This window comes from Staurois parvus, unplaced genomic scaffold, assembly GCF_062004578.1.
Source record: "Staurois parvus isolate SC_StPar_1 unplaced genomic scaffold, SC_StPar_1.0 ptg000422l, whole genome shotgun sequence".
Lineage (NCBI taxonomy): Eukaryota > Metazoa > Chordata > Amphibia > Anura > Ranidae > Staurois > Staurois parvus.
This window is the reverse complement of record NW_028318218.1, coordinates 4,652,024-4,673,458: the sequence shown is the minus strand read 5'-3', so window position 1 is coordinate 4,673,458 and position 21,435 is coordinate 4,652,024. Positions and strand designations below refer to the sequence as shown.

The window sequence follows — 21,435 nt, the reverse complement described above, 5'->3', positions numbered from 1 at the left end:
GAACTGGGCTTTGAAATAATAATGGTCAGTCTTTCATTTGGCAATGCAATCATAACATTTGAAACACATTAAAGTGATTTTGTTAATAAGCCATGATACATTAACTTACCTTCTGTTCTAGTAAAGCACTTGCGAGACTCTGTACTTCCGAGCTCAACAACGATGTTCCCCGGATGACCTTACTAAGAGCCGCAAGAGATTGGTGAATACTCTGTACCAGGCGGATAGCGCTGAACTGCTCCAGGATGATGAATGACAGGATGGGTGACCCATGTCGTTCTGTAGGAGGGGATACCTTCTGATGGATCAGGTTGGAGTTCTGAAAAAAGATATTCATACAATTTTACAGTGTTCTTCATTTGGTCTCCACTAATACTACTGATATACACTGTTTTAATAGTAAAGTATGATGTGATAGAATTAAAGAGCCACTACACACCAGAATAATGTTATATGTATTATGTAAAAGAGTGGCGAATAAGGTTTAGACTAATATGGACTGGGGCCATAAAAGTACAACAGTTGAGATATCTCATATTTAAGTCACTTTGCTATGCATTACATTGCTTTGTGTTACAGCCATTGAAGGCAAAAGGAACGTAAAATTAACATCATGGTCATGAAGCTACATCTCTTTTAGCAGAGCTTATGCAAAAGTTTTCTGTGTGTATTTGCACCCACTGTGGCTGGAATTCTGGACAGCCAACTAAGACAGATTTCAAAGTTCTGGGAAAGATTTAGCACCGAAGATAAGAAAGACTTTCACTCTAAACGGACACAATGAAAGTGGAACTAATAATGTTGCGGGCTCCAGAGCTTATTCTATGGTATGCAAGTATGCATTGCATACTTCCACATTATGGCACACTTACCCCCCTAGCGTGCTCTCCCCCAGTGATACAAGGGCAGAGCTTTCCCTACATTACTTCCATCTTATCCCAGTCTGTTACTGGGTCTGACCTCTCCTGACTACTGGTTGACACGGATGAAGTAACTTCAGTGCATGCCCATGGGACTCTCATTTTCCAGTTGTACAGTGCACTGCATATGCAACACAGCCATTATCCAATTTATGAAAAAATTGTTAACAGGAAGGAAAAAGGGTAGACATAACATGCAGAGTTTCTTCTGCTCAACCTGCTAACAATTGCTAATAAAACTCAACCTGCTAACTACTGTTTATAGTAGAAATTTAGGCTACTTTTAAGAAGTAGTTGAGGAAAATTTTGTTCTGTTGATCACTTTTACATGCCACTTTACATATATAATGGATCTATTCAGAATATAATCTGCAGCATGCTAACAAATATCTAGTATCAGTGTGTCTGATCATGAATCTAAAAATTGTCATATCTATGGACATGTAGTTTATTGACAGCAAGTTTATTAGAGTACTGGGAAAGATTATATGTGTACTAGTATTGTTTGCAATCTAGTTGGTTGGCGATGTTGAAATGTTTAATAAATGGTTTTAAAGTGTTACTAAACCCACAACATTAAAATCAGTCTGCATATGCAGTAAAGAATGCTTGATATACAGTTAGGTCCATATATATTTGGACACATGCACAATTTTCATACTTTTAGCTCTGTATGCCACCAGAATAAATTAAAACGAAACAATCCAAATGAATTTGAAGTGCAGACTTTCAGCTTTAATTCAAGGGATTGAACATCACATACAAATTTTAGGAACTGCAACCATTTTTATACACAGTCCCTCCATTTACAGGGGATCAAATTTAATTGGACAAATGAATATAATCATAAATAAAATGTTCATTTTTAATATTTTGGTGAGAATTCTTTAATGGCAATGACTGTCTGAAGTCTGGAACCCATGGACTGGGTTTCCTCCTTTCTAGTGCTTTGCCAGGCTCTAACTGCAGCTGTTTTCAGATGTTCTTTGTTTGTGGGTCTTTCTGCCTTTAGTTTTGCTACAGCAAGTGAAATGCATTGCTCAATTAGGTTGAGATCAGGTGATTGACTTGCCATTGCCAAATATTCCACTTCTTTTCCTTCAAAAGCTCCTGGGTTGCTTTTGCAGTGTGTTTTGGATCATTGTCCGTCTGTACTGTGAAGCGCCGTCCAATCAACTTTGCTGCATTTGGCTGAATCTGGGTTGACAGTATATCTCTAAACACTGCAGAATTCATCCGGGTGCTTCTGTCTTTTGTCACATCATCAATAAACACCAATGACCCAGTGCCACTGCAAGCCATGCACATCCATGCCATCACACTGCCTCCACCATATTTTACAGATGACGTTGTGTGCTTTGGATCATGTGCTGTTCCAAGCCTTTTCTTCTTTTTTCTTCCCATCATTCTGGTACAGATTAATCTTAGTTTCATCCGTCCAAAGAATGCTTTTCCAGAGCTGGTCTGGCTTTTTAAGATGTTTTTTGGGAAAGTCTAATATGGCTTTTCGATTCTTCAGGCTTATGCATGGTTAGCACATTGCGGTTAAACCCTCTGTATTTGCTCTTGTGAAGTCTTCTCTTGATTGTAGACTTTGACAATGATACGCCCAATTCCTGGAATGTGTCCTTCACTTGCCTGGATGTTGTCAATGGGTTTTTCTTTACCATAGAGAGGATCCTGCAATCATCCACCACTGTTGTCTTCTGTGAACATCCATGTCTTTTTATGTTGCTGAGCTCACCAGTGCGTTCTTTTTTCCTCAGAATGTACCAAACTGTTGATTTGGCCACTCCTAATGTTGCTGCTATCTCCCTGATGGATTTGTTTTGTTTTTGAAGCCTTATAATGACCTGTTTCACTTGCATAGACATCTCCTTTGAACACATCATGTAGGTTCATAGCAATAGATTCCAAATGCAAATACCACACTTAGAATCAACTCCAGACCTTTTACCTGCTTAATTAATGAAGAAATAATGAAGGGGTAGCCCACACCTGGCCATGAAACAGGTTTTGATTCAATTGTCCAATTACTTTTGGTCCTTTGAAAAAGGGGGGTGGCTAATTTTAAGAGCTGTAATTCCTAAACCCTTCCTCCAATTTGGATGTGCATACCCTCAAATTAAACCTGAGAGTGTGCACTTTCAGCCCATATCCATTATATAACTATAGCTTGAATATGTTTTGGTATATACCTGAAAAAACTAAAATTGTGCCTGTGTCCAAATATGTATGGCCCTAGCTGTACTTACTGTGGAACCTAAGGGGTTAATCATCTGCATTGTGTAAAAAGGCTGTTTGATCCTAATGCTCTCCTTCTTTCAGTGTCCCCCTCTTATTTCCTGATAAGACATATCATGTGGAGACACTCTGCACATGTTCAGTTTGGTAAACAGGTAAAACTGTTTAAGTTAACCTCAATCACTTAATGAATTATGACCTCCTCCATAAAATTAAATACATTTTTAATTTTTTTTTTAATGTTCATTTTATTATGCCTAGATGGATATTTGATGCCCATTATATCCTCTACAACTGCTTTGGACGTGTGGGTCAATTAAGGTTCTTGATAGGTTATTTCCATTTAGCTCTGCAAGCTTTCACATCCAGGGTGAGCCATTGAGTCCCATATATATATATATATATATATATATATATATATATATATATATATATATATATACATACATACAGTTGTGTTCAAAATAATAGCAGTCAGACATCACTAACCTGATCAATCACTCTTTTTGGTAGAAATGATATTTCTACATGGCAAATAATTTACTAGCAGGTGTAGTAGAGTAATAGAAATCCAACAGACCCAACAGTCATGACATGCATGCTGCTGATTCTGTGTAATTGAATCACTAATTGAAAGGGGCATGTTCAAAATAATAGCAGTGTGGAGTTCTATTAGTGAGGTCATTCATTCTTTGAAAAACAGGTGGCAATTATTGCCCTTATTTAAGGAAGGAAGGAAGGCAGCAAATGTTGTACATGCTGGTTACAGTGCATTTCTCTCTGAAATTCTGAGGAAAATGGGTCGTTCCAGACATTGTTCAGAAGAACAGCGTACCTTGATTAAAAAGTTGATTGGAGAGGGGAAACCATATAAAGAAGTGCAGAAAATGATAGGCTGCTCAGCTAAAATGATCGCAAATGCTTTAAAATGGCAACCAAAACCTGAAAGAAAGTGAAAAACTACCATTCAAATGGATAGAAGAATAGCCAAAATGGCAAGGACTCAGCCAACAATCAGCTCTAGGAAGATCAAAGAAGGTCTAAAGTTACCTGTGAGTACTGTTACAATTAGAAGACACCTATGTGAAGCCAAGCTATCTGCAAGAAGCCCCCGCAAAGTCCCACTGTTGAAAAAAAGACGTGCTGAAGAGGTTACAATTTGCCAAAGAGCACATTGACTGGCCTAAAGAGAAATGGAGCAATATTTTGTGGACTGATGAAAGTAAGATTGTTCTTTTTGGGTCTAATGGCCGGAGACAGTTTGTCAGACGACCCCCAAACACTGAATTCAAGCCATAGTACACTGTGAAGACAGTGAAGCATGGTTGTGCAAGCATCATGATATGGGGATGTTTCTCATACTACGGTGTTGGGCCTACTTATCGCAAACCAAGAATCATGGATCAGTTTGAATACATCAGAATACTTGAAGAGGTCATGCTGCCTTATGCTGAAGAGGAACTGCCCTTGAAATGGGTGTTCCAACAGGACAACGACCCCAAACACACCAGTAAACGTGCAACATCTTGGTTCCAGACCAACAAGATTGACGTTATGGAGGGGCCAGCCCAATCCCCGGATCTTAATCCAATAGAAAACTTGTGGGGTGAGATCAAAAATGCAGTTTCTGAGGCAAAACCAAGAAATAGAGAAGAACTGTGGAATGTAGTCCAATCATCCTGGGCTGGAATACCTGTTCACAGGTGCCAGAAGTTGGCTGACTCCATGCAACACAGATGTACAGCAGTTCTCAGAAACAGTGCTTATACAACTAAATATTAATTAAGTGATTCAAAGGAAAGCAAAATCTTCAAACATTTTTCAGTTTATATAGCAAATGTTTGAGTTTGTAAAGAAGAATACAAACACTGTTTTTTTTTTTTTGAACAGTCTAATATTCACTTTTCTACAACATTAAAGTTGTTTGGTACTTGTATAGTTTTTTTAATATACTTTTAGACTGTCGTGGTGGTTGAAATCTCTTAAAAAATCTCCCCTGAAGAAGCCTGTGAGGGGGAAACATGTAGGGAGTAACTACAATTATATAATCAAGTTCAAATTTAGGTTCCACACTTAGTACTGAAATAGTTTTTATGTTTTTGTATTTCTTTTTTTGTTTTAAAAACAAAAATTATATATCTTTTTAATATGTTTGGTATTCATGTTCATGCACCCTGAAAGTCCCATCCTTTCTATTGAATATCCTATGTTCAGTTTGGTGTGTATTGCTAGAGAGTTTTTTTTTCTTGGGAGAGTGCATAGCACAGGGCCAATCAGCACTGTTCAGAGAGAGGGTCAGGGGTTCTGCATCATCCTAGAGCAGAAAGGAAACTCCTCCTACACGCTTTAACCAGTGCTCTGCTAAACACTGATAGAAGTCGCAAGACTTCTCTAACTGCTGATGAGAAAAGGTATTTATATTTACTAACATAATTGCATTTCCATGTTCTGTGTACTGTGGGAGAGCAGATAGAGAGAACGCAGGGTCCTGGGTTTAGTAACACTTTGACTTTTGGTGACAAATAAAAGTATAGAATTATAACCTCTCCTTAATCTACCCAAATAAATTTCCTCTGCAGGGGAGAGGAGAGAGCACCAACAGCTGGGACATGGGAGCCAATGAGTGACATCACAGTTGCGGAGTACTCCCTCCTCACATGAGCAAACCAAAACATTCTAAAAATAGGTTAAGCATCCACATCTTTTTTAAACAGGTTAGGCAGGATGGGGGGGGGGGGGGATTTCACTAGGTGGATATAATAAACCACGCTTTCCCTTTCAGGAATTAGCCTTTGAAGAACATAGTGAAACAAACAGCTTTTTTTTCATCAGAATAAAAAAAATAAGGTAGGAGTCTGCTACAAAGTTTGTTAAAATATTTGCAATACACATATACCACCCAAAGGGGAAGTAGTGTTACACTTTAGGGAAAAAGGAGCCATAAAGAATGAACACTTTAAAATATCTTGTAGGTTTTTATTACTGTGTCCCCGTAATGCTATTTTTGGCATATATGGTCTCCATATGAGGACCCAAATAAAAAAACCAACAGAGGTTCTGCTACTTCTTTGCTCTAATCAAAACTAAAAAAAAAAATAAAATTAATAAATAATAACTTGGGCTTTAACATAAAGGAAAATATATGTAAACTATGATATGTATCTTGCAGAAAAAAAATTTCATCAAATTTCGCAGAAGCCAAACAGGCAATTTTGTATATTTTATTTATAGCTCAGAATACAGTATGTATATTTCACATCATATACGTTAAGGACAGCAAGCCTCTCTGCTCTTTTAAAGCTCCCCTGTGATCCTACATGCTCTAATCTTCTGCTCTTAACAGTAAAGCTGTTAATAGAAATCTTTGAATTTACAAAATTTCATATGAATAAAGGACCTATGAAATCTGCTCTCCTTCACCTTGACTGCTGTGAAATCAGTTCAGATTAATGATATCAGCACAGGGCCAAAGTGGTAGATTCTAGTGTTTTTGTTGTGATTAAATCTGAGGCAATTACTTCCTGTCATAGGAGACAAATTGGAAATCCACACTCAGGAACAAGATTTTTAATTTTTTTTAACTTGTCTTTAAAACTTTTAGGAAACAAATATATTTAAACTGAACCCTGGTCACGTAATAAAATTCCCCTTGCAGTTGGGGCTTTCACATGTCTTGTCTAGGGGGAAAGGAATAAGCAACGGTACAAGGCCTTTTACCTTCACCACTCTACTAGTTTTAGAAACTCTAACGTCATGCTACCAGTTCTGCATGGTACAGGAGGACGGCAAGGGAGGGTCAAAGTGCATGATGGCCCCACTGCAAATGACATTTTTTCACTTCACCTGGATTTCAGCTGTAAAATTTCTTCAGACATTGAGGTTAATTTCACAATGGGCTGTTAAATGTTTAAATGGACCTGCAACTTTTTTTTTTCAAAGCAGTTCATGACAATATACAAATAATGTGGTGTGCATAGGGTGCCATTTAAAATGAATGGTACTGCAATGCAGTGAATGTGGTGTGTTACAGTGAGTTGCAGTTACTGGAAAGCACAGTAGCAAATCCGGCCTTAAGATTTGTTGTTGGTTTTTTTTTTTAAACAAAAGAATAATGCATTACAATCAAACTCTAAGCATTTTGTAGGCCTCATTCAAACTTGCAATGGCATTTAAACTGTATGTGTTTATAGGACATTTGCAATCACATTTAAAATTCACCCTGTGTGTTCCATGTGCATTCAGTTTAGCTGTGTTTAAAGAAAATAGAATTCTGTGCATCCAGAGGCAGATTAGATACGTTAGACATATCTGGGAAACAGAAACAGTGTTTGTTTATACTTCCCAAAAAAATCACACTAGCCTCTTGCATTCGGTTTATTTAAACCGAGGAGGCGAGTGTGAATTTAGTCTTAAACCTGCAGAAGAAAACAGAACCAGAAGGTTTCAGGAGCCAAACCCATCAACTTTGCCCCGGTGGGGGGTGAACCTCTGGGGGATTGTGGATGGATAAGGATCTGGAGGTCCTAGCAGATTACAGACTGAGAGCAATAGCACACAATGCCAAGGTGCAATAAGCAAGAACAGCAGACTATTAGCATACATTAAAAAGGGCATTTATTAAAGAGATAAAACTATAATTCTACCACTTTACAAAACTCTGGTTTGGGTGTATCTTGACTATGAAAGACGCACAGCATCGGGTGATGGAATTTGGTTTTAAAGCTTTCAGCATATCACATTTTTGTAACTGAACTTTAAATGGAGCTTAAATCTTATCTAAACCCAATTGAAGCCATGGCTATTTTTTTTTTAAATTTGGATTTTCATATTATCACTGTCATTTTTAATAATACTTGAGGAGCTAAAAAAAATGATAAATAATTTAAAACGAATTATTTAATAAATAAAATGAAATGTGGTTGGAGGTGGACTTTAATGTATTGCGGTGTACCAGTCCTCGCATGTAGAGGCAGCATTCAGTTTTCCATTTTTAGTGGGTTTTTCCCCCCTCCTTTATTTTCACCTAATCATGTCCTTGGTGACAACTCACTAAATTTATCTATTGAGGGAGCCCTGGTGGTCACCCTAGGATGCTCTCTTGATTTAGATTACAAACAAGTCCTCCTCTCTTAATTGTCATAACAAGGCATTGCTTCATATACAGGTTCAGTGAACAGAAAGTGACAAAGACCCTCTATCTCAAACCTTTGAAAAATATCAGCACGCTCCCTCTGATAAAAGCAAAGGAAAATTAGAACCTAATAATTATCATTACCATTTCTTTCCGGTTTTAATAAAAGTAAGTAAAGGCACGAATGAGTCAAGTACTATTTGCATACATTCAGCGTTCAATTAATCTATGCAGCAGGAGAGGAAAAAAATGGCATGTCTATATTTAAGATCTGTGCTTGAATCTCTTCACACTAATTCCAGGGAAGAAAAATTCCTCTGTGACTGCTTGATAGGTGATAATTAAAAGGTAAACGAGCTAATGGACTCCCCATATGTTAACTATTCCATTTCACATACTGCACTATACTACGCATTCTTAAACACGGAGCTGTAACAAACTCAAGGCAGCCTCGATCTTTGCCTGCTTGTTCACTACAGCTGTATTGTTCTGAGGAATACATAATATGATAATGAGATTTGTAAAGACTGAGCAATGAAATATGAGATAATTGACATGCTACTAGAAGTGGAACTCGGGCCAATTTGTTTTTCTTTAGTTCTGTACAGTGTTGGGAGAGTTGGAATCCCAGGCCTTTTTATCATGGCATGTTCCATTGACAAATATTCCTTTTACTTCTAGTTGGAAAAACAAAAAGTAAAAGAGTCTCCCACAACAGTGACCAAAAACATCTTGACAAAGGTTCTTTCCCATTCTATTCAGAACAAACAAACAAACAAAAAAGCTTGGACCCTTTCCTCTTGCCTCTTCTCTCCCTCTCCTCTACAATCCAATCTCAATGCCTCTTTTCTACTCCTTCCAATAAATTTAGCCTCACTACCTCTTATTTCCCCACGTTTCACAGTCTGGTCTCTCTGCTTTTTCTCTCTCCCTCCTCCATAATCCGATCTTTCTGCCTTGTCTCCCGGCTATCTACAATCAGATCTTGATGCATCTTCTCTCCCCCTTTCTATAATCTGGTGTTGCTAACTGATGAACTGTAGATACAAAACTAATGATTGCCAAAGCATGCACAATAAGTCAATAGGTAGTCTTGTGTTTTATCTGGTATGTTAGATATCCCAAAAATGTTGATGCAGCTTACACTATGCATAAAGCTTTCTCCATTAATTGCGTAAAACTGTAATAAATCAAAAACCAAAAATATAATCTATTGCAGCTTACCAATCACTAGAAGTGGTGGCTGCATTACTTTTTATTTAGACTTTTCCTCCCCACTGTTTTCGCCTGGTGATCTGGCCGTAACACACCTCCTATATTAGAGTGCCTCCACTCTGGATGAATGAGCACAGGGGGTACCTTTGGACAGCAGCATTATCAGACTGGAGGGGAGAAGAGTGCTAAATGTACTGGCAGATTTAGATACACAAATTGAAGCCAAACTCCAGCTAATACTTTATAATCAGTTACAGCAAAAGTTTTTTTCCTTTTGGGATAAAGGTTTTACATAAATAAAAGTGATCATTGTAAGCATCCCTACCAGTGGTGTTAAATGGTCTGTGTCATCCCTGTAGCTACAAGAGAGCATTTCTTAAAACAAAAAAAAAAACAAAAAAAAAATACTGGCTGGATTGCCAGATGAAAATAGAAAAAAAAGCCTAGAAAAGCAAACTAACGTAGCCACCACATCTAAGTGAGCTGCAATATAATAAATGTTTGCTCTTGGGTTTAATACCACTTTAATTAGTACTTGCAATAATAATACTCATTCTTCAATATGAACATACATAGAAAACATCATTGTATCGCTTTGTTTTGTATAGTTGGCCCCTTTATGATGCTTTCAAGGACACTACTTTGTTTCTGAGAATCTAACCAGTGTTTCCATTGCAGCACTGACAATACTGGAGGATGTATTGTGCTCATACTGTACGTCAACATAAGCTGAATGAGAGAAATTAGATGTGATGATTGCATGGTGTTTTGTTTGAGTCCATGTCATTTTCTGAGAGCAGTGAACATCTTGTTTAGTTCATAAAGTATTTGTAAAAATCTACCCTTCACAACATCAAAAATTTAACATATACAGTATAATGAATTTCCATTTGAAAAGGTGTTTGTCAGAAAAATATGCCCTTTAAAACTACACTCACATCTGGCTAAGTCCACCAATTGTTGTGAAATGGCCAGTTGCCTGTGATATCCCTGCAGGCCAAAAGATCCCAGTCCTTCTTTGCTACTGCACTACACGCTCAAATGTCTCCAAATGTGACAATGTCCTCATTTCTACTCCCCTAAAGGTGTTCTGCGATGACATTACGCACACTTATTTCAAATTTAATTAATAGAAATAGTGACATTAATTACAGAGGTATATAGTGAACGCCAGGGAAGATAAACGGGTCACTACACACTTTCAATTCTGTTATTCTGAAGCATAACTGATTATAATAAATGGACTTACAGCGCTTCAACGGAAACAATATAAAAGCAGTAGACGAGACAGGCATTGGTTTAAAGAGTATTGTATCATTTAATTGGCAATATTATTCCGAGGATGGAGCGTGAAACGCTCTGTGGTGCACAGAAAGATACGTTTTTGCCACTGATGTATAATGAAAGTAATGAAAATTAGGGAATATTCTTGCAGGTTTAATCTTTGTCATTACTTTTGTACAGTTTCTGTCATTTTCATGGTACATGGGCTATGCTGTAAAAAAGACTCAAGGAATGTTTCACTCTGCCTATGTCTCAAATGACATGTCAATGATTTCCAAGGGGTGCAGTGTATACCACATTGTTTGAAGGGGGACTGAAAAAATAGTGGAAACACCATGTGGCAATGGAAGAACATAAAAATGCAATGTCAAAGGTGAATCAAAGGTTGCCAGTTAGCAATATGTATCATTTATAATTTGTAAAAAAAAAAAAAAAAAAGAATCCATTTAGCACTTTCAATTGTGAAGTGTCAAAGCAGTGTGAGGTATCTAACTGTGCATCAAAATGTTTCATCCTTAGAGCAGGAGGAGAAGGGGAAATTTGGCCACCTCTTCCAGTGATAGGGGATAGTTCTTTACTTTAAGAGGAGATGCCATTCACTTCCTGTTGTGTCTCTGGACAGGAAGTGAAGACATAACAGACATATGCAGCACAAGAAAACACAACAGAGACTGTAGCCTCCCTAGTGGTCTGATTATGTCAGTATTTCTGTGCTCAAAGCGGTACGTTTTTTGGCATGGAAACATATTTTTTTTCTATTGTAGACCTGTCATTTTTAGGAATAACTCACTGAAATCTGTCCGAACAAGAGTCTAGTAAACATCCCGGGTATGATAAAATTTGAAACACAAAATCATAAATTATAATTTAATAAATAATCATAAAAATAATAATATAATAATACATTTAATTCAATAATATAATCAAACCAAAAACACTGAAATTTGAAATATAGCACCAAGTTCGCACATCACTGAGCAAAGTTGCAAAATTGTTTTCAGTGTCTGATGACGAATTTCCCCACGAATCATTATCACTCAATTCTGCAAGTGGTTCTAATTTACTATCGCTGTTCTCTAGCTGGTCTAAAACCACTTTTGACCTAAAGGGACGCTTTTTGGACACCATGGACATTTCTCAGTTTCCAGGCAGAAAGAACAGTAAAAATGTATGCAGGGCACAGGACAAAGCACTAGGGACAAAATGTATGTGAAATGCTTTGATACAGTAATGTTTTACTATGTGATTTTAGTGTATTTAGTGAATGTCACTTTTTGACATTTTTAAATTTCCCACCAGTTCCATCTCCTGTATGTCCCCACATCGCAGGGAACGGAACCCAGAAGATGGATGCCGGCATCGGCTGGAAGGACATTACCGGGGACACTGCAGGAGGGACATTGCGGGAGCGAAGGACAAAGTAAGTGAAGAAGGGATCCCGGAGAGGCATGCAGGGTATTCCCAAGTGTAGCTCGGGATTACCGCTTGTGGTGCTGAAACTTTACCCCGAGCTACACTCGGGAATACCTCCAGAGAGGTTAAAGCGGAACTATGATTTAAAGTAGAACTATATTCAAAACTTTTTAAATATTTTGGATAGAGTAGGTGAGGGGTATAACCCCTGTCGGTGTCCCACTGAGAAGTTTTACCTTCACTTCCTTTCCCTTAGCCATAACAGGAAGTGAGAGATAATCCCAGCAAATTAAGGGAATTCCTTGGGTCCCCCAGGTCACCAAAACTAGTGTACCCATTGGAAGATTTCCCCCTATTACTTTTCTGGGGACAACCCAAAATTTGCAGGTTTTCTTTTATTTTCACTTTTGTTGACAATGGCAAACAGGACAAATAGGGTCAATCTCCCTAAAGGGGACACAGACCGCAATAAAAACCATCTCCACTCTATCCAAAACTAAAAAAAAAAAAGTTTTGCCTTTAGTTATATTTTAATATGAAAAAGATATGAGCAGGCAGTCTTTAGTATGTTTCTTTAAAACTAAACCTTCTTACCTGCCTGTTTACCTTCTTATTGAGAATCTTCAGTGAGCTGCAAAAGCAGTGAATGTGTACATTCTCTGCATGTCTCGATGCTAGGATGAATACATCCTGGCCTTAAGAGCGAGAGAGAGCTAGGGGAGGTGAGTATAGTTATGATTTAACCATTCCCTACTCTTTTCAAAACAAGTTTTGAATTTACAATGTGTGAAAGGAACAGCTTAAAAAATGTAAGACTGTAAGATCAGATATGGGCATAGGAGATGATTTTCCAGCTAATAACAGGAAACAGTAAAAATCCTGTGACCTTTAAGACCTTGCAATGCAGCTCAAAGTAAGAGTGAGGTATTCTTCCCATCGGAGTGGGGTGCTGGCATCGGATATCACTCATCCAGAGGTGCAGACAAAGGTAGTTTGAGACACAGGTTGCCCAGCCCAAACCATGTAAATGTGCATATGTATAACAGCCTCAGCCAGTGCTGCTCCACAGACTACGTAGTCAGCGGAACAGCACTGGCTGAAGCCGTTAAACATATACACATTCCCATGGATCGGGCTGGGAAGCGGAATGAAAATATTGTGTTGTGGGCTCCTAGAATCAAATTTTACTTTCCATGAAGTATGGGTTCACATAAAACTAAAGGCTGGATGCTTTTGTTGGGCTGTCAAACACTACTTCTTTGAGGAGAAGTCGTCTGCCAAAGTCTGTTTGGAAACTGCCAATTCTGAGAGTGTTTGTCTCTTGTATGCCGCACTGCACTCAGTGGCTGCTCCTTCTTACCACCATGTCACTAGAGAAATATAAAAGTGATGTGAAAGATGACAGGATGAAGAAATGAGTGTAACAAGGAACCAGGAGAGTGACACTCACAAAGTGGATCATCCCTTCAAGGGATGATCTCTCTCTCTTTTTACTTTTTTTTTGTTTCAGCGAGAACTTTTTTGGGCAATTCTAAATTTTACATCAAAGTTGCTTTAATGAGGACAAGAATGACAGGACAGACATCAAGGACAGTCACTGTAAACAGATAAGGTTTGAAGATCATAGCTATCACAGTAAAATTGGTTCATATAGCTCTCAAACACCTTGCTTTGAAATACAAATTCCAGGACTTTAGGTAGTTCCCAGACACAGCAAAAGTGGTACATAGCTGACCTAAGTTTGAGGGTCAAGGTTTTTTTTATTTAAAAAAAAAAAAAAAAGCGCTTATTTATTTTTTGTACGCTTATTTTTTAAAAATGTTCTTGTACGCTGTACATATTGTACATTCAAATCAGTCCCTGTCCTCATGGAGCTTACGATCTAAGGAGTGCTAACCACTAAGCCACTGTATATTTTATACATAAAATATAGGTGCATGTTTGATTGTGATCCCCTTAATGTGACTGAAGTTATCACTAAGTTTAAATGTTTTAAAAAGTTTTCCAGGTAAAATCTGTAATTATATATTTACACAAGGGGAGCTGTATCTGCTCATTACATATTCAGCATGTGTTTTTAGTAATGCATAATGACTATGCTGAGTTTATCTCAATAGTCTACAAAGCTACAAGGGCAATTTTAATCTCCTATTTACTAAAAACACATTGCTGCTTTCCCTTAAAAGATAAAAGACGGCAAAAACCTTCACACATAAGTTACATTATATTAATACACAGCATTGTAGTCATTTCATTATAAACTCCTTGAGGGCAAGAACTGATGTAAATATACAAAACATGTAAAGCGCTATACAAATACATGTAATAAATAAATACATTGAATGGCCCTTTGTGATGCTGAGCAAGTCCTCTATACACCATAGAAGAGAAAGTGTGCTCCTTCAATGAACCGTAATATATATATTTTTTTTATTTTGTCAATTATAATTTTATTTCAAATGCGTTTTTATTGAGCTTTCAGCAGAGAGAATAGAGACAATATACATATAAGTATCAAACCAGTACATGATACATCAATCCAGAATAACAAAAAGTATAATATATGATAGACAGTATAGAGTTAAGTGATAAACTGAAACTAGGTGAAATCAGATCAGAACAAGTCAAAATCACCCAATGGAAGTTCTGAATTGCTTCCAGAGATTCCATTTTCGGTGAAAGTAATCAACTGAGCCATCTTAATATGCCATTGCCTGTTCATATTCAGATATATCTAGGTGTTGTTGATCCTCTAATATTCTAGGGATCAAGGCAGATTTCCATTTCCTAACAATTAGGAGACGTGCTGTAGATACAATATTCAATGATATAGGTTTTACTGGGGGGGGGGGGTATTTACCCATATTCACACTCAAAATGGCTTGTTCTGCATCGATACTGTTAAGGACACCTGTTCTTTTAGTAATCTGACCATCTTGATCCCAATATCCTCTGATGTGGGGGCAGGTCCAAACCATGTGGCCCAATGTCACAACCTGCCCACATCCTCTCCAGCAAACATTTAAATCTCCTTTAGATAATTTAGCCATTGTAGAAGGGGTAAGGTACCATCTAAGATGCATTTTTTGTGCCAATTCCCAATAGGTTGAACATTTGGAGAATGAGTAATTGTAATTGATTGCTTTTTGCCACTGAGCCTCTGTAATAGATATATTCAGTTCTCTTCCCCATTTGAATAAAGGGGTGGATTTAGTAAATACTAGTTTAGAGTGAAGCATGGGGTAAAACAGGGATATTCCCCTTTTCGCCAAAGGATAGGAAGTCCAGAAAGACCAGGCTGAAGTTGGAAGAATTAGGTCTAAGATTTTATGTTGCTTAAGACATGCCACGACTTTGGCATATAGTAAAAAATCACATTGGGAAATTGAGAATTTTGTGGTGAGTTCATCAAATGAAACCACGTTCTCTTTTTCAAAGAGATCCAAGATGTTTTTGATTCCTTTAGCTTCCCACTGAGTAAATTAAACCCCCTGGAGGAGGAGTTGAACAGAATGTAGCGGTATGGGAATTTTTGTAGTATGTAAGGATTTGTTACCGTCAGTAAGAAGGTACGTCCATGCTTCACATGCTGCTTTTATAGTAGGGTGCGATTTGGTATTTTTAATTAGACATCGTTTGGACAGCACTGATAAGGAACATAGATCCCCTGAGGGGAGAGGGGCTTGTTCTATTTGACACAAAAGTTTGAGCTTAAGGGGTAGAATCCAGAATTTCACCTGGCTGCCATGTGATAGTCTTTTAAAAAGGGTACCCCCATGCCACCTGCTGTTCTATGTTTCATAAGGACAGTGAAAGAGCATCTGGGCTTTTTGCTTAGTCAAATATATTTAGACAGTTCAGTTTGAAGATTCCAACAGAAGATGGGTAATGTTCTAAAGTAATACAAAATCTTTGCGAGAATAAGCATCTTAAACGCCGCTACTCTACCTGACCACGATAATGTTTCGCTAGTTTTCCTAGACCACGACATACTTCCTCAGTAAGGTGAATATAGTTTGCTGTATAGAGATTACAGACAGGAGAGGTAAGGAAAATGCCCAAATATTGTAAAGATCCCCTATTCCATGGGAAAGAAAACTTAGATCGTAAGGAGGATTGCAATTCTGCATTAATATTAGGACCTAAAATACTAGATTTTGTTTAATTGGCTTTGTAGTAAGACACTTCATTAAATAGTTGCAATATCTCATGTGCTTTAGACAGGGAGAAAGCTTGATTCATTAATGTCAAAATATCGTCATCCGCGAATAACGTTATGGTATGTAGTTTATCAAGTACCTTAATTCCTGTGATTTGCAAGTTTGTGTGAAGCTTTTCTGCAAGTGGTTCCATGAGCAGCGTGAAAATTAAAGAAAAAGGGGCATCCCTGCCTTGTACCATTCATAATAGAGAAACTTTTAGAGAAAAGGCCTTCTGTGAATACAAAGGCTGAAGGATATATGTATAATGCTGAGATAGCTGCGTGTATTTCTCCATTTTGACCAAACTTGTGTAACACCTGCAACAAGTAGCCCCAGTGAATCCTATCGAAGGCCTTTTCTGCTTCTACTGTAAGAAACAGAGAAGGCTCACCTGATTTTTATACCCAATGCATAAGGTTCAAAATACGCCTGGTCGCGTCTGGGGCTTGTCACCTGGCAATAAAGCCCACTTGGTCATGTTTTATTAAGTCAGGTAGGAAACGTGCAAGTCTGGTTGCAATGAGCTTGGCATAGATTTTGAGAGCTACATTGAGTAATGAAATCGGTCTAAAATGTTGAGGGGAATTCGGCTCTTTCCCTGGCTTAGGAAGTGTCACTATAGTGGCAGTTAACATTTCGGGTGGAAAAGAAGCAAAGGAGATTACTGCGTTATATACCTTCTCAAGGTGAGGGGTTAGCAAAGTAGAGAATAATTTATAATATTCGGAAGAATAACCATCAGGCCCAGGAGATTTATTATAGGGTAAAGTAGTTATTACATCAGTTAGTAGCAAATGGTTGGTTTAAAGCTAAGAGATCTGTTTGTTCTATTTTTGGTAGAGTGACTGAATCTAGAAATTCAGAAATGTGTTCAGGAGTTGGCTGTGGGATGGAGGCATTATCCCCCAAATTGTATAAGTTGCTGAAATATGTGCTAAAAGCATCGTCTATGTCCTGTGGGTTATGCATTTTATTACCATTAGTAGGATGTATCAAAAAGGGAATTTTTTCTTAGTAATTTTATCTTTACGTTGGTTGGCCAATAGCTTGCCAGCCTTGTTGCCCTGGGAATATTGATTTGCTTTTAGTGCTCGTAATCTATGATTATGATGAGACAGCAAAAGCGTTCTGAGTTCTTGTATAGCTTGAGAAAGTTTTGTGTACGTAAAGACTCTAGGCAGCTTTTTATTTATTTGCTCTAGGGTTTGAATCCTAGTAAGGAGGTTGTCTAACAATTGTGTCCTATGTCTTTTGGCTATACTACTCATTTACTTCAATATGCCTCGCATATAAGCTTTCTGTGAGTTCCACAGTGTGAAAGGGTCTAAAATAGATTTGTCATAAAAAAAATTATTTGATATGTTGGGCCAATTTACTCCTATTTGTGGGTAGAGTCATCAGGAAAACATTGTTTCTCCATCTATTGGCTTTGGTTTCTATACAACCCCCTCCAACTGACATCTGAGTTACTCTGCGGGAGCTTTTCCGTTTATGGTTTGACAGGTCAAGAAAGTTGTAATGTAAAGCGTTGAAGTCCCCACATAATATGATATGTGCTTGGAGTAAATTCTTTGCCTTCTTCCAAATTTTCTTCAAATAGCAGAGAGGTTTCTCATTAGACAGGTACACATTGACTAAGGTGTAAGTAGTGTTATTGATTTCACAGATTAAAATAATAAAGCGACCTTGATCATCTGTGGATTCAGAGATGAGCTTAAAAGCAACTGTATCTTTAATTGCTACCAGCACACCCCCTTTTTTTTTTGATGAGGTATTGGACTGGAATATAAGTGAGAAGTGCTTGTGGGAGAATGCGGTCGGTTTTCGTGAATTGAAGTGCGTCTCTTGGAAGCACAAGATATCGCATTGGAGAGATTGAGCTTCTTTCCATACCATATTCTGCTTAAATTAACTATTTAACCCTTTGACATTTAAGGATGAGATTCTGAATTGCATCTTGAGTAAGATGTAGAGAAGCTATATATATATAAGCTATAATTGATTAACTAGCTTCCACCACATAACGAGTGTGGACAGTGCTTTATGTAGAGGTAGTCTCTTGAGATTTTCCTGCTCCGGATCTTGGAAAGATACGTGGGCAAAAGTTACTGCTCAAAACCGCTGTGGATAACAGACTAATTACAGACTCCCTTGTGTGCTTCGAAAAAGAAAAACAAAAAAATACCAAGAAAGAATGAATAACACTGGAGAAAACTTCCTTTTGGTAAGACACCAACAACAAATTCTGGTGAAGCAACCAAATGGGTATAAAAATAACGATGCTTTAAAGAATCTGGGCAGATATTTATCTGCTTCACTCTTAGGGATTTTAGAAAAATAACAACTATGAACAACTTTACGTGGGCCTGCCAGAACTATACTCATGAACATGAACATTACATATACAGAGTCTATTAACGGTCTTCCAAATCTGCTAGTTTTGATCCAGGTGATGTCGACTTCTCGTTCGTTGTGCACATCCACCAAATTGTTAAAGGTGTCTGCGAATTCCCAATTTTATGTTCAATATGAGCCACTCTGTTGTTCACCTCACTGATGTCCGATTTAAATTACTGAACTAAAGTTAGGATATTAGTGTGGATAGTACTTCTTAAGGAGACCAGCATATCCTTTAAAGTGGTGTCTAAGACTGGCTGATTACTAGTAGGAAAAGCCAGTATGGAGTCTGCTAATTCCTTTGTATCTTCCAGTGAAAGATCTGAGGCACTCACCTTTATTGAAGCAGAAGCAGGAGACAACCTCTGTCTTACTTTGACTGGACTTGCAGCATTAGATGAAGCCTGAGAAGTAGGGCTGCTGTGTTGTGGCTGCATAGGTTTTGCACCTCTTTGGCTGTGTCCCTTCTTCTCCTTCCCTGAAGCATGGCTGTGCTGCATAGAGGAAGGAGTATTGCCACCATCTTGGCTGCGAGGACGGAGCGGCTGTGTAAAGAAATCCGTCAGCTGTCTCACTCTGTCTTTCCTCTTCCTGGACATGTTCTCTGATGGTGCCCGGTGCTCTAGAGCGGAAAACTGCCATTGTTTGAGGCTCTGTATCGCTGCTGTGTGCCCCGGAAGCCTTCTCACATGCAGAGCTACGCAATTAAGTGGCCATGATGCCCGAGCGCCGGTCACACCCCCCCCCCAAATCGTAATATTTTAAATAAAGGGATACTGCAAAAATGTGTGGCAATGGTAAAAAATAAACATTTTAAAATTTCTGCATAAACAGTATTGCCATACTTTCATTTGTCTTTGAGATAGATAGATAGATAGATAGATAGATAGATAGATAGATAGATAGATAGATAATCACCTTTTAATGAGTACTCTCACAATCCCAATCCTTCCTGATGTGATTTTCCTTATACTGAAATCCTATTTACACCCTGACCATGACACTATGAAAAGCAATGAACAGACTAACACATGGCAGACTATGTCTGTGAAAGTTACCATTTATCCAGGTCATGGTATAGCTAGTAGTAGTCAGAAACATTTAGTTGGACCCTAATGCTGAAACATAATAGACGAAGTCCAGCTGAATATGACTAACCTCTTCCAACTCAATGTGGTAGAAAGAAAGAAAAAAGGATACAAAGAGAAAGTAAGAAAAAAAAAAAAAAGATGTTGAAACCAACTAGAATGGAGAAAAGTAGGAAAGAAAACTAAAAAACAGATGTATACATGACGTGGATAAACAGATGCAAGTTAAATTGGACTTGGTAGATTTAAAGATTTTGTAATACTATTAGCCCCGGTTCACACCAAATGTGACACTGAAATCATGCTACTTCACTTGAAGTAGTGTGATTTCAAAGCCGCGGTCCCGGAGCGATTTCATCTGCGGCTTGCCTGACATCTGTGCAATTTTATGCACAGATGTCAATGCAAGTTGCACCTGAAATCGCCGAAATAGTGCAGAAACTATATTCAAAATAGCTGTAACTCTGACAGAGTCGGAGTCGTACCAATCTGAACAGTTCCATTGCCCACAACAGGGTGCGACTTGTCATGCTATTTGGAACTGTCAAATCGCGTTACAAGTCGCACCGGTGTGAATCGGAGCTTAGAGGAAGTAATCAGTAGTGGAGTAGAGACTGGTCATCTAATGTCAATTTTGGAGTAGAGCCTAGTCATGTAATGTCAACTGTCGAGTAGAGTCTGGTCATGTAATGTCAACAGTGGAGTAGAGTCTGGTCATGTAATGTCAACAGTGGAGTCAAGCTCGGTCATGTACTATCAACAGTGGATAGAGCCTGGTCATGTAATCTCAACAGTGGAGTACAGCCTGGTTCTGTAATCTCAATAGGCCATGTAATCTCAATAGTAGAGTAGAGCAAGGCCATGTAATTTCAATAGTGGAGTAAAGCCTGTGTATGCAATCTCAATGGATTACCCAAGTTCCTTGCTTCTTTTACATTTTTGGAAAAATGGAAACTGTACACATTTTCAGAACATATATTGTGTATTTATGATCATGACTGCACCTGGTTGAGCTTCTTCCACAGGTTGAGGACAGGAGACAGTTCATTAGACCACAATTCACGATCGAACTTGGAGCCTGCAGTTACTGAACGGCTTAGAATCCTCAGCTGCGATATCACCTGGGCAGAGCACAGATATTATGGTAAGTAAAATTTATGTTCAAACAACCTACTTTTGGAAAAAAAAAATGATATACAGTATTATACAAAAGTTTCAGGCATGTGTGAAAAAATGCTGTAAATTAAGAAAGCTTTCAGAAACAGAAGTGCTAATAGTTTATTTTTATTAAGAAAATGATTAGAAAAAAAAAAAGTAAATGAACAGAAGAGAAGTCCAAATCAATCAACATTTGGTGTGACCACCCTTTGCCTTCAAAACAACATCAATTCTTCTAGCTAGACTTACAAACAGTTTCTGATTGAACCCAGCAGATAGGTAGTTCCAATCATCTTGGAGAACTAACCACAGATCTTCTATGGATGTAGGCTGCCGCAAATCCTTCTGGTTCTACGTGTAATCCCAGACAGACTCGATGATGT

General features: G+C 38.0%; 1 protein-coding gene across 3 annotated transcripts in view; it reads right to left on the bottom strand.

The window, feature by feature from the left end:
- Positions 1 to 21,435, bottom strand: part of DYNC2H1 (dynein cytoplasmic 2 heavy chain 1) — a 597,118-nt gene that overhangs the window by 112,979 nt on the left and 462,704 nt on the right. For all 3 annotated transcript variants that reach the window (XM_089687276.1, XM_089687277.1, XM_089687278.1), the window contains 2 exons: positions 20,899 to 21,015; positions 110 to 319 (listed from right to left, as the gene is read on the bottom strand). In XM_089687276.1, coding sequence (XP_089543402.1) covers positions 110 to 319; positions 20,899 to 21,015 — 327 coding nt within the window. The remainder of the gene's footprint in view (positions 1 to 109; positions 320 to 20,898; positions 21,016 to 21,435) is intronic.